At 38.4% G+C, this 13,791-nt stretch overlaps 1 protein-coding gene across 1 annotated transcript; it reads right to left on the reverse strand.

The window, feature by feature from the left end:
- Nucleotides 1-8,742: 8,742 nt before the first annotated feature.
- Nucleotides 8,743-10,636, reverse strand: LOC128901877 (phosphatidylinositol 3-kinase regulatory subunit alpha-like). Its single transcript, XM_054184031.1, has 4 exons — nucleotides 10,613-10,636; nucleotides 9,366-9,508; nucleotides 8,920-9,096; nucleotides 8,743-8,815 (listed from the first exon to the last, which is right to left on the reverse strand). Exons 1-4 carry the CDS (start codon nucleotides 10,634-10,636, stop codon nucleotides 8,743-8,745), a joined length of 417 nt encoding a protein of 138 aa, XP_054040006.1.
- Between the last annotated feature and the right edge of the window lie 3,155 nt (nucleotides 10,637-13,791).

Below are 13,791 nucleotides of genomic sequence, written 5' to 3' on the forward strand. Positions count from 1 at the left end.
AACTCTGAGGAGCCAGGGAACAACTGGCCTTGCAGGTCTGAGATAAGTAACCTTGAAGAAGTAGGGAGTAGGCAACAAGTTATCACTGTAGCTTCTAGCACATTCCAAAACTGTAGCTTCTAGCATGTAGCGAAACCGCAAGTAGGAGGGATTATTGTAATGAAACATTTAGAGCTAAGCCAATTAGAAATGATAGAATTTGTGTAATTTATGTAACTGTTAAGTAGCTGTATAAAAAGCTTTCCGACGCGTCTAATAAACCGACATCTTGCTTGCATCAAGCAGCGTCCCGTCTCTCGATCGCGGCAGTCTAGTGTGCATGTGTGTGTGTCTTCAAAGTTAATGATATCTCTTACTGAATTTAGCAAAATTATCATGTTTGGTGAAAATGCACCTATACTGGAATATATCCATACATAAACACAGCAAATACGTGTGCATATGCACAGATAAACATCCCCAAACCTGCAAATTCAGATTTCAACTTAAGGAAATCAGAAACTCCCAATTTTGCTTGTGGGTGTTGGTTCTCTGTGTTATGTCTCATACCTTTCAAAGGCCTTGAGAAAGTGCTGTAGCAGTGCAGCATAACTCAGGGATTTAAAATAAAACAAAAAATTCCCCAAACCAAAAAAGCATACTAAAATAATTCCCACCCTTGAATCATATTAGATGCAAAAAATATATGTCAATAGAAATACAGAAAAGCACTGTGCTTCTTCAGTTATATCCACATGCTTTTTTTCTGTATATATTAGTCTGAGAGCAAATCAAAACTGGAGTGAACAATATGGTACACAAAGGACAAACAACTCTGCAATGAATAGGGCCTTTGACAGGATGCAGCTCTGTGCATTAAGGAACTGCAGAGCCCACACAATACCTAGGTACCAAAGAAAATCCACTCATGCCCACTTTGAGGGCGTGATCCTTGCAAATTGCACAGATCCTGTGTAGGCAGAACTTCCCCTTAAGAAGCCCTAAGCACTCATCCTCACAACATAGTGCTTATTTCTCATTGTTGCTTGCGCAAGAAAAGCAAGTGCCAAATTTGTGCACACATTATGTTTTTCTCTGCTGCAATCACAGATGAAGAGTAGTAATACAGCACAACAGGAACAAATGATATCCCATACTGTGCTGGCATGCTAAGGATATGGCCCACTGACATAGCAGAAGTTTTCTTAATATAAGGAAAATTATATCCAAATGCCTTAACTACCATAAAATTTCTGGAGAAATACTAAGTGAAACATCAATTCAGATTACATACATTTTACTTATAGAGAAAAACCCCACACAATTTTACTCTTCAAATATTTAACATTCAAAATTCAAAATATGTCCAAAATGTTAACTTGCTACAAGTGTTAAATTGTTGTATACTGAACTAATTTGTAACTTCAAGCCCGGTAGTATGACTGTCATGCTAGAGTAATTGTTGGCATTTTCATAGTAAAAAAACAGTTATTAGTAAACCAAATCAGTAAAACAAATTTACATGGTGCTACAGGCCTGAAAAGAGGATGGAATGAGGAAGGGAAGGAATGAAGACTAAACTTCTATTCAGAAAAAATATTCAGAATAATTTTTTAAGTGGTGACTATCCGGAAACATTAATGTTGGTTAAATCTTGTTTCCTGATATAAATTCCAGTAAGAAAATACACCTATAGAAAAGCAAAGACAATCCACCAAAAAAAAAAAAAGAGCACAAAAATAAAAATAAAATCAAAAGCCTTACAGCTTCAGAAATGAAGGAATAATGTAAAAAATGAAAGATAAAAACTACTGGAGAGTGGCAAAATTCTTATTATTTCCAATAGCTTAATATGCACTGCATACTTTGAATTTTTAAAAAGGGTAGAAAGGAGGACCCTGGGAAATACAGACCTGTCAGCTTCACCTCTGTGCCTGGGAAGATCATGGAACAGATCCTCCTAGAAGCTATGCTAAGGCACATGGAAGACAGGGAGGTGATTCGAGACAGCCAGCATGGCTTCACCAGGGGCAAGTCCTGCCTGACCAACCTAGCGGCTTTCTACAATGGAGTGACTGCATCAGTGGACAAGGGAAGAGCAACGGATATCGTCTATCTGGATTTCTGTAAGGCCTTTGACACGGTCTCCCACAACATCCTTCTCTCTAAGTTGGAGAGATACGGATTTGATGGGTGGGCTCTTCCGTGGATAAGGAACTGGCTGGATGGTCGCATCCAGAGGGTGGTGGTCAATGGCTCGATGTCCAGATGGAGAGGGGTGACAAGTGGTGTCCCTCAGGGAGCCGTACTGGGACCGGTGCTGTTCAACATCTTCATCAATGACATAGACAGTGGGATCAAGTGCACCCTCAGCAAGTTTGCCGACAACACTAAGCTGAGTGGTGCAGTCGATGTGCCAGAGGGACGGGATGTCATCCAGAGGGACCTGGATGAGCTAGAGAGGTGGGCCCGAGCAAATCTCATGAAGTTCAACAAGGCCTACACTTGGGTCGGGACAATCCTCGTTATCAATACAGGCTGGGGGATGACATGATAGAGAGCAGCCCTGCAGAAAAGGACTTGGGGGCTCGTTATCAATACAGGCTGGGGGATGACGTGATAGAGAGCAGCCCTGCAGAAAAGGACTTGGGGGGACTGGTGGATGAAAAGCTGGACATGAGCCAACAATCGCATCCTGGGCTGCATGAAAAGAAGCGTGGCCAGCAGATCCAGAGAGGTTATTCTTCCCCTCTACTCTGCTCTCGTGAGACCCCACCTGGAGTACTGTGTCTAGCTCTGGAGCCCTCAGCACAAGAAGGATATGGACCTGTTGGAGCAGGTCCAGCGGAGGGCCACAAAGATGATCAAAGGGCTGGAGCACCTATGCTATGAGGACAGGCTGAGAGAGTTGGGGTTGTTCAGCCTGGAGAAGAGAAGGCTCCTGGGAGACCTTATAGCAACCTCCAGTACCTGAAGGGGGCCTACAGGAAAGCTGGGGAGGGGCTGTTTGCAAGGGCATGTATCGATAGGATGAGGGGCAATGGTTATAAACTAGAGCAGGGTAGGTTTAGATTAGACATTAGGAAGAAGTTCTTTACACTGAGGGTGGTGAGACACTGGAACAGGTTGCCCAGAGAGGTGGTGGAGGCCCCATCCCTGGAGACATTCAAGGCCAGGCTTCATGAGGCCCTGAGCAACCTGATCTAGTTGAAGATGTCCCTGCTTACTGCAGGGGGCTTGGACTAGATGACCTTTAAAGGTCCCTTCCAACCCAATTCTATGATTCTAATTAAAACACATGTATCTCTAAAACAGCTATTATGAGAAAACTCCATGGGTCTTACTCTTTTGATTGTGTGTGCAACTCTCTTTAACAGTAATGAGTCTTCCCTTTGCATCTCAGGGGAAGAATAAATTCATATCTTCATTTAGTCAAAAGTTTTCCAAGATTTCTCTGAACTTCATTACTTTATCAATTTGCAATGTGTGAATTTCCTCAGCGGTCAGGACAGTAAATAATCACTGAAAACCACTCAGTGAATTGTCCCAGAATTCCTAATAAATTTGCTTTAGCAGGATTCATGTATTTGTTTCCTTTAACTAAACCATAAGTAGTCTCTGGTGCTTGAAATGATAGAAGTGTTCACTTTGATACTGTCTCGGTCTACAAACTTACAAAAAAAAATCCAAAATGTTAAATATGAAAGCCTAATAATTTTCAAAAGACATTTTCCAGTCTTAATTAGCTCTATGTTGTATCCAATTGTTCTGAGTAAAGGTGGGAGATTTTTTTCACAATACTAATACAAAAAAATCCAGGCAATAGTTTAGAGAAACTTCCTTCATATGAAATGAAAATACCTTGACATGCTGACAAAAATTCTGCCACAATAGGTCAAGAAGTCATTTATTTACTCTGAAGAACAGATTCATTCTGAAATCCAAATAATCTTCCCCAGTAAAAAATTTTCTGTGGAGCATGGATTCACGGACTCTGGCAGGGTACAGACCAAAGACCTTTATTGCAACAATCTGACAGGCTTTATAGCTATACACGCTCTCCACGCGCAAGTTGTGTCCTGCTGATAGGTTGAAGGTCGACTGCCACGCGCTTCTCTACTTCTTCCGATTGGTTTCTGCTGTCTGTTCACGAGGAGCAACAACTTCATTCTCACGTCCTGTTTCTTGCTGATTCTTACTTGTTTTCCTGTTCTCTCAAGCCCTCTCTCAAGGACGCAGCTTTATCTCATCAAGGTCAAACAGACCTATGCTGCTCTCTATTCCCACATTTTTCTGTTTTTTCTGCAGTCACTATCAGAGAAGGATACACAGTTTTTCATCTTCCAAATACAAAGATAATCATGATAGAAGTTCAATATGCTGCAAGAAGCAAACATAGCGCAGTACCGTGTTCTAAAGATATCTCTGAAACAATATTCTTGGACTCAGTGATCTTTTGTAATGTTCATATAATTTTTATTGAATAAAGCAGCTTTGAAGCTTATCAGGCACTGCCCAACAAAATATTCAGTAAAAAAAAATTATGAACTTTTAAAACTTTGAGCTAGTAGCTCATTATTCTATACAAAGAAAATTGTAAAATATTTCATAGTTTTAATTCTGAAGCCAACTCTTGTTGGCTTCCTGTACATTTTTTTAAAAAAACAAACAACAAAATGAATAACAAAAAATAATCATCAGGAAAAAATATTCCCAGGCAAAAGAAAGAAAGAAAAAAGACAACAAGGAAACAAGAAAGAAAAGCAAGCTTAACCTGTAGATATGCTTGAGAGAAGATTACAGCCTAAAGAAAATTGAATATTGCATAGCATGGTCTAAGAATTCAGCTTTCAGCAAACAGAAAAGGGAAAAGAGCAGCAGTTTGGTATTGACAGTTTCCATCAATGATAGTCATCCAATACTATGTACATTATTATATACTGTATGCCATTGAAAGTCCTGTTTTCTTCAGTCTTAAATATGTTCTTAAAACAAAACACCTCCTGGCACTTCGCTATTACAATTCCTCTGAACAACTTACTGTAACTGAAGCCCTTTTAAAGTGTCCCTTAGAAATGAAAGTGCCATTCTGCTACATTCACCAGAAACTAAAAAAATCGACAGTGCTGCGTGTCTTGATCCACTGAGTGCAGCAACACCAGATCCAAGCCAGGTCTTGATCAAGAAATTCCAATAACCGAATGACAAAGACCTCTTACACCTTGTGTCTGGAGAATCCAATGTTTTAGCTGGTAAAGCTTCAGAGGTGGTCGTAAACAAGCACCATGGTTAAAGGCCTCTATGTCTCTGCAGGGAGATCAGGTTAGGATTTCTCTCTCTTTTGTTTTTCTTTTCTTAATTAAAAAAAAATCACTTCAGACTAGAAACACATGTTCACAGCTTAATACTGTGATCTCACCAACTGCAGTTGTGAAGGAAAGCTCTAGTCCCATCTGAAGACAGATAGTGTTGATTCTGCAGCTCAAATTCTTGAGTAAGGCTGAAAGGAGCTTTCTCTCTACAAAGGCCTCAATGTTGTCAAATATTTTCTTTAGGAAAAAAATAAATAACCCAGAGTATTAAGATCTTGATCGCCTCTGCTGTGCATATACTGGGTAGGCTAGTGTTACGTTGATAGAGTCATTGTGCTGCATGAGTGATGTGTGTTGATAATGTAGCACCAGTTCGAGTGAGTTGTACAAGTTATATGGCTCTGCAAATCCATACTCAGTAGGTGTTTTGTTTATCACACAGTGCTTTACTTCTCCATCCACCCTAAAGAGGAAAAAAAGAAAAAACAAACAGTTTTTACTTTGTCAGTACAGTAAAGTTAAGCTAGAAAATACGGTATTGGCAATAAATCTTCAAGTGCTAGTCACTACATAGAATTCCTGTCTTCTGTGGTGGGATAATGGTAAAAGCCTAGGTTTAACCCAAATTCCCAGATGTTGTGTTAGCTTAGGGAGGTAGGAGATAGGTAGGACTTAGCAGCTGCACATAAAGGAGTGCATCCATACGCTGGTTTCACGTCTTTTCCATGAGGCTCATCTGTGGGAGTGGCACAGGTTTGAGCTGTGTAGAAAATGGAGCAGCAATAAGGATGGCCTCAGGACTTGCTGGTCTGCTTCTAAGCCCAAAGATCCAATGGGATCCATGCATATGCAAGTGTGTGTCTGCCCCTGGCTCAAGGTAGGTGACTCAAATGTTGGTTACATCATTCACAAATTAGAGCACGTACACAACAGAGCAGGCATAGCAGCCTTGCTTGCTGCTCTCTCGAACAAGGAATGTTCCATCTCGCTTTCCCCGCAGCAGATTTTCAGCTTGGCTTCTATTGATATTTCCCACATTCCATGTTCTCTCATCATGATGGGGCAAGTTCTCCTCATCTTCTACCATAGAGTATTGGCTGTTGAAATAGGACAAAATGTGTTTGTGAAACACATTGTAGAGCAAAATCCATGAATTAAATAGTCCCCCTTTCATATTACTCGATAAAACAAAAAAAGTCAGTGGTTAGTAGGATGCCTCCCTGGTAAAACTAGGGATGTAAACCATGAAATACTGCAACATTTCGACCACTGAATAAAAATAAAATATAAGTTCTGGTTCTTGTTTCTTTTAAATACACTCATGTAAATCTGAAGAAGGATATAAAAGGATGCTGTGTTATCTTTCAGAATCTGCTACGAGCACTTCAGTATTTCTACTGTTGCTCACTGTTTTGGTAAATAGCAAGCCCGATGAAATCAAGTCATCTTCATTTCCAAAGATCAGAATGCTTGGTCAGCAGTGAAAAATCATGCAATGCATCGACTACAGCTGCTGCTTGGGAAAGCTATGAGCAGTCATATAGGTAGACAGGTTAATTATTCATAGGGGAGATGGCTTTGTGGAAAGGGTGGAATAGTAACATGTTCTCTCTCCTTATAATCAGATTATGAGAAGAACATATAACATAGGGCCTTCTCTACCAAAACAGCCACCAACTATAAAGCTAATTCAGAGTTATATAGAACCCTCCGAGCTAAAGTCACCAGGAAAGAAGACGTCTCCAGTTCAGCTGTGTGGACACCACTTTGATATTCTGCAGTTCCAGAGCTCCCCACTTGCCCAGCAGCCTGTGCTGGTGGGCCCTGCCTCTCCTACTCAGCTTGCAATCAGTCTGTGTTTGGATAATGAATTTATTCTTTCTTTAATAGGTTTTTAATCAGTTTTCCTTGCTCTAAGAAAACATGACTTCTCACTCATCCACAGTTCTGTCTTTCTGAAGTTTCTCAAAGTAGTCTACAGAAATCATCAATCTCATGCAGAACACACAGAATTCAATTTTTCAGAAAGAAGGGTGCTTTTATTTCAGATGACACTCTTTCTGGCTCCCTTATTCCATCGTACTCCTTTGTCCTGCAAGATATTCAAATGCATTCAGCAGTGGCTCTATTTTCAACCAGCACCTAGAGAAAGGGATTCCTATTTTTATTGCTGCTCATTATACTGATTTTTTCTGCTTTACAACTTTAGAAAAAAGTCATATTCTAAAAGTTTAATTTTTCAGCAGAAACCTGAGCACTTACCAGACTCGCTGTCAAGGAGAGTCACAGAGTGAGAGAAAAGGAAGATTTTCTTTAAACAGTTTCACTTATTATTTTATGCTATGTTAAAACCATGACCTGGCATTGTTCTTTGTCTACCATTTAACTGATGGGAGTACCACTGGAGACAGGTGTCTATATATTCTCCATCATATCATCTTTGAGCTGTGCTAAGACTGAGCGAACAACATGGCTTTAAAATGTGTATGCCATTTTTATCCCCTGCTTCTACCAATGCAGCTGCAGCAGAGATGCACAATTTCCAGGATAACAGTAGGAGACTCAGTAAACCAAGCCGAATTAAAATAGACCACTAATGTGGACAAAGTTGTAAATGTAAATCCACAAAACAGTCATTGTCAGTGTGCTGCTTTTGCTATATGTTCAGCCAGGCAGTGTAAAAGGCATGCACAAGAAACTAAATCAGCAGAAAATGTTGATATGAATATTACTCAGACAACTTTGGTTTTCTATGTTCATTCTTCACTGTTACTGCACTTTTGATATTATTTTGTGGCTTGCTTTTGTTTAGATTTGGTCTACATTTGCACCACCTGGGTGCTTTTTGCTTTTTTCCCAGGAATAAAGTGAAACGCATTCAGTAGCCAAGCCACAGTCAGAACCTATACTAAACTGAATTGCTAAAATGACAGGATACTATCCTGCCATTTCCAGAAAAATTAACCAGACCATACAAACAGAGAAGGACCGTTCTTCAGCATACACGATTTTATCATCTCCAATAGCGATGTGATATATTGATGTGGGTACCACTATACTAGATTGCATCATGGTACCAACGCTTGAAATTTGGAAACAGCCTACCCATGCCTAAGAGACCTTCTGAACAATTTCTCTATCCATATGACATCTCTACAAGATAATAATGCCTTATGATCTTCATTTTGCTGGTAAGAATAAAGACACAGGTTAAATTCCAGTGCTTTGCTACAGTAACTTGATTATGCATTTCCATGAATAAAGGCAGAGTAGTGGGTGAGACAGTCTTTTCTAATACTTGTGTTATGTAGGCTGCCATGTGTTAACAGTGTGCATTGTTACTGGAGAGCTAGGCTTGAGATTTCCTCTGTGTGGTCCTGGAATTAAATATGCTTTATCTCACTTGTGTAAGATGACTTGAAGTACCAGTAATATTTAAATCTTTTAATACTCATTCTTCTGTATTTTCATTTCCAAGCCATTCATTTAGCTTCTTTTGCCGAACACCTTTTTGAGTTAGCCACCTGGACAATAATTGCAAATAAAATTAATTGTTAGACACAGAAGTTGGATGCCAATAAAAAAAACACTTTTAAAAAAAGTTTTGCTAATTAATAATGATACTCACATCAAGTACTGATCTCTTGTCTTCCTCAGCTGTATGAGGTCTGGCTTAATGCTGTTCATATGCTTGTTTATCTCTCTATATTCAGCTGCCTGCTTCTTTAAATCCTCTTCTAATATACGCCTGCTGTCCACAATTTCACTTATTCGAGACTTCAGTTTTTCATAGTTGTGCATAATTCTGAATGGAATAATGTGGTAGATTATAGTCTGATGAAGTCTTATTCATGACTTTATATCTGCTATTTTATCATGTAGACATTTAAGATAATAGATTATTTCTCTAGATATAGGTACACGTTTTGCAAGTTCACATCGACCCCATTTGAGGCTTGCTGTGCTTATAACTGAACAACTTTAAACTTGCCAGCTTGCTTTAGTTTTAGGCGGATCTATATTTGGCATTGTTTCTTTCTTCAAAATCATACAATTTGAAATATAAATGCTGACCTCTGTATTTCTTTTTCATTTCCTTCCTGTTTAAATTTTTCAATGTATTCCTTACTGTATCTTTCTTGCATCTGGCACTGCTCTTCAAATATGTTTATTGTTTCATTAAATGCTTCGATAGCTGTTCTTTTCATTTGAATTTCCTGAAAATAAAATAATTGCTATTACATTTGTTATCAAAGAGGGGATGATTTATTGGCTTGTATCACAGAAACACTTCAGTATGTTGTAACAGAAAGATTTCAATATCCCTTTACCAGAGCATGTTCTTTCTGCAGAGCCTTACAAAATGGAGAAAACAGGCCTGTTTGAGGTTCAGTTGAGGTTCAGTACAGTTGAGGTTCTAGATGAAAGACAAGAAGAAAATACTTATATCTTGGCATTGTCCTTTCATGCTAGCATTTCATATAGCTGTCTTAAAATAACAGAACAATCACCAAACCATTTCACATATTACATTCTAACTGACTGCCAGTAACTTTTTAGTCATATTTGGAATAAAACCAACTGTAATATGCTTGTGTTGGAAAACATCCTAAAAATGGCTCTTATAACTGTAATTTTTCTATACTGAAGAAGAATACATACTGTGTAAGGGATAACAGAGGATGGTCCGAGTGAGACACGATGAAAAATTACTAGTTGAACCAAACCCAGTATATGTGCTGAGAGAAAGAAACTCAGTACTGTTGCTGCAAAAACTATGTGCATATCCATGAGAACCTGACCTTCAAAGAAGAAAACAACAAGAAGGGAGTGCAACAATGTGGTCGCATATCAGAAAGCTGCTGTTAGCAAAGCTGGATCATGAGTCTGGTGGGGCTCGCTGCATGCGCTGGCCACACGTGCAGCGACTCTAGCCTGTACTTTTCCACTCAATCCGGTGCAGGATATAAGGGGGCTGTCTCGGGCCGGAGAGGGAGAGGGAGAGAGACATGAGCGCACTTTGAAGATACAGAGGACACCCTGAAGGCACTGTGCCGTACCGATGTGGCTCCTCATTATCCTGCTGCTCAGTGGTACTACTACGATCTGTGGGTTGGTAAGACTCTCTGAAGTAACTTTGGGACATTTGGGAACTGCTTAGCAAGGCTTCGTAATAAAGCAGAGTTAACTTTTTTTTTCCTTGTGTGAGCTCTGGTTTGTACATTGGAATCTCTCTAAAAAGAACCGGTTACACATACACATAGAATAACAGCAAGAACATAAAGCCAAACATAAGAAGTACATGTCTTGAGCTGATTTACCTTGAGATATCTGCCCAGTACCATTCAGCATCTTGTAATGACAGTATTAGGTTTCAGTGGCTTAGGAGGCTCTGCTGCAGATGAAGGGGGAAAAAGTTGATTATAACTCATTGAAAACCTGACCATATATTCCTTGAAATTACACATTATTACATGAATGAGAAAAAAAAAATAGTTACAAACCAGAATTTTCCATCACTAACAGTCTTTAAAGTTTGCTTTTAACTTCTTCTACTATCTTCAGGTGAATATAAATAAGAAAATATGTAATTTTTTTTTTCTCCTATGTAATGATGCTGCTTCCTCACCTAGAAGCTGAGTAACAAAAGATGCAAACCCACAGCGATACTGTTTATTTTAAGAAGAAGAATTGGGTTTCTGTGATCCTCAACATTCTGTGTGATGATTTGCCAAAAACCACTTTAAGAAATCCATCTGTGACCCAAATATCTCTTGTGTTAATCTTAGTATTCTACAGAATAAATTGTGTTCCAAACGCCAGGACTGGTTAAAAACCATATCCTACTTTTTTCAATGTTAAAGCTGCATATATATACCAGTGGGTGCCAGAGAAGATACTGCAGCACTCCTGACTTAGTAGCAAGGGAGAATTGGAATCAGGATTAAAAATCAACCCAACTCTTTTAGTTCTCCAGTAAGTACAACGTTCCTTATGAACATCCCTGTCTGTATATGACCAGCTAGAACAGACGATGTTTTTAAAGTTGCAATGAATATCAAGAAAGCATAATTTTTTATATGATATGAAAAAATGATGCAATATCAGGTATTCAATTAATATTGCTAGATTTTAAAATTTGTTTTTCCTCAAACAATCCAAAACAATGATTTGCAATCACTGTTTCAGGAAATAAAAGTGTTATTATAGCATCTCCTTTAGTCATAGTGTGGAACAGAGATAGCTATAATAATAATAAAAGAAATGCAAATTTTTTATGATATAAATAGCAGAGCTAGAACTACATCTGACAATAAAATCAAAACAGAAACAGGTCAATTCAGTAAAAATTCAATTAAGTAAGCAGACAGGTATTTCTACAGGTTATGATTCTAATTACTATAACCATGCACTAAAACACAATTTAATTCTAATTTATGGAAAAAAGGAAAAAAGAAAAATATATTTGTATCAATGACAAAGTAAAGGAACCCTATATATCCACTAAGAATTTTTCAGCAGCTATTGTAGAGACCAAAATTAATTAAGTCTTCCATAATAAGACTGCAGTTTTACCTCATGGATCCATTTCTATGTAAAACATCAAGTCTGTGCCACAATTTATATCTGTCTTAGGATATTCTATATCCAGTTCTTACATATTCCAAACAGTATGAGTTTCACTGAGTAAGCTCAGATACAAGAAAAGTGTCAAGCTCTTTGTAAGGGTGTCTTGAAATTAATTTTAAAACCTATAAGGGGCTGCACTGTAACCTATTACATCATAATCCTCAGCCAATCACGTCAAAATAATGTCACCAGACCATTCCTGTTTTATCATTTTGTTCTACATTAATCTTAAAACATTTTTAGTTTCTGAAAGAATCTACATTTAGCAGAACTGCAATATAAATCTAGTATTACAAAGAAAAGGACTGAGTGAGCTCTCCTCGCCCATGTTCCCAGTTAATTTTCCTGACTTTGCAGCACGGTACAGTCCAATCCTGGCAGGATGACAAAAGGCTGATATGCTGCAGCACATAGCCCTTACACACACGCGCACACAACACAAGCACACTCACACACAGAGCAGCTCCCTTTAGAGGTAGGTCGGTCACTTCTTGGTTTCATTCTCCTACTCGGATGCCTGAAGTTTACCATTCAAAAAGCTATAAAAGGCTTGTGGACCTACTGTGCATATTAAAGGGAAAAAGAACATGACTCCGAGTGTGTGTATGCATATCTATTACACACACATTATACACATACATACACACAGAGAGACACGCATAATGAAACATGGATTATGTTTTTAAACTGTACAGATTTCTATAATTTTAATGGACACACAGGTCTGATGCACTTGATATTATTATATAAAATGTGCTTGCTACAGAGATGCCTTATAATTTTGTAAAAAAATACAATTCCAATTGATCTGGATTAACTCATTTTGAAATATAAAAATCAAATATTGTAATCTTACATTCAGCAGACTTTCCTAAACCATGGAAGAAAGTCAAAACCGAGTGAGATCTTGAAAAATTATTTTGCTGAACATAAAAAGCCAGTCTGTCAGGATACAACAAGATTTAGTCTGCCTTTTCACACTGTTTCTCTACTCTGTTCTCATTGAGATATTTACCAAGTTAATTGTTTTTAAAAGCAAGAGTCTTTGTCAGTGTCTTCTTCCTCACTTGATGTTATGTCATCAGTATTCTCCTATAATTTAGAAATATTCCTTCTTAACTCCCCTCATTGCTGACCGTAACTCTCTCAGACCTCTTGGAAGAAACATGTACAGAATAGACTATTAGTTCCAGAGCAGAATGCTATGTAAAGCAATCAGAATGCTTTATACTCACTATAATCTACAGGGGCAGAAATCCAGATACCAAAAATAACCACAACCAAGAGTAGCAGTAGCAACTATCCGTGCTTACATCATAAGAAAACCTGGTGCGGCTGAAATGTGCTTTAATAATCATTAAAAAAATTAACACGATTTATATCCTTCCCAAATATTTCACACACATCTACCCTCCCTCTGTGCCCCTTATCAGCTCACCCCCTTTGGACAAGCATTAACATATAAGAACATGCCTGGAGAACCAACAGCTACCAAAAAATGCATGCTAGTTTGCTTTATATAAGCTTAAATTCATTTTGAAGTAGATTCTCCCCTCCCTGTTTAGATAGACATGCTCCAAAGATTCCTTCCATTTCCAAAATGAAATAGGATACTTAAAATCATCCCAGACACAAGTCCAAACACTGAAATTGGAGGTTTAGCCCACCTGCTACCCAAAGTTGAGATGCCAAGGTAATTCTATAAATTGGGTTTTAAAGATTTCCTACAAAGGCTACATTGCTGCATTTAGGTCTCATGTGTGATCAGCAAGATTTTTTTATTCCATTGAATAAAGGCTTTCAGGAAAAATTACTTCTCTAGGCTTTCACTGGTGGCCAAATTCTGGACTGCCCACACTTGTATAATCAA

The sequence above is a fragment of the Rissa tridactyla genome, chromosome W, assembly GCF_028500815.1.
Source record: "Rissa tridactyla isolate bRisTri1 chromosome W, bRisTri1.patW.cur.20221130, whole genome shotgun sequence".
Lineage (NCBI taxonomy): Eukaryota > Metazoa > Chordata > Aves > Charadriiformes > Laridae > Rissa > Rissa tridactyla.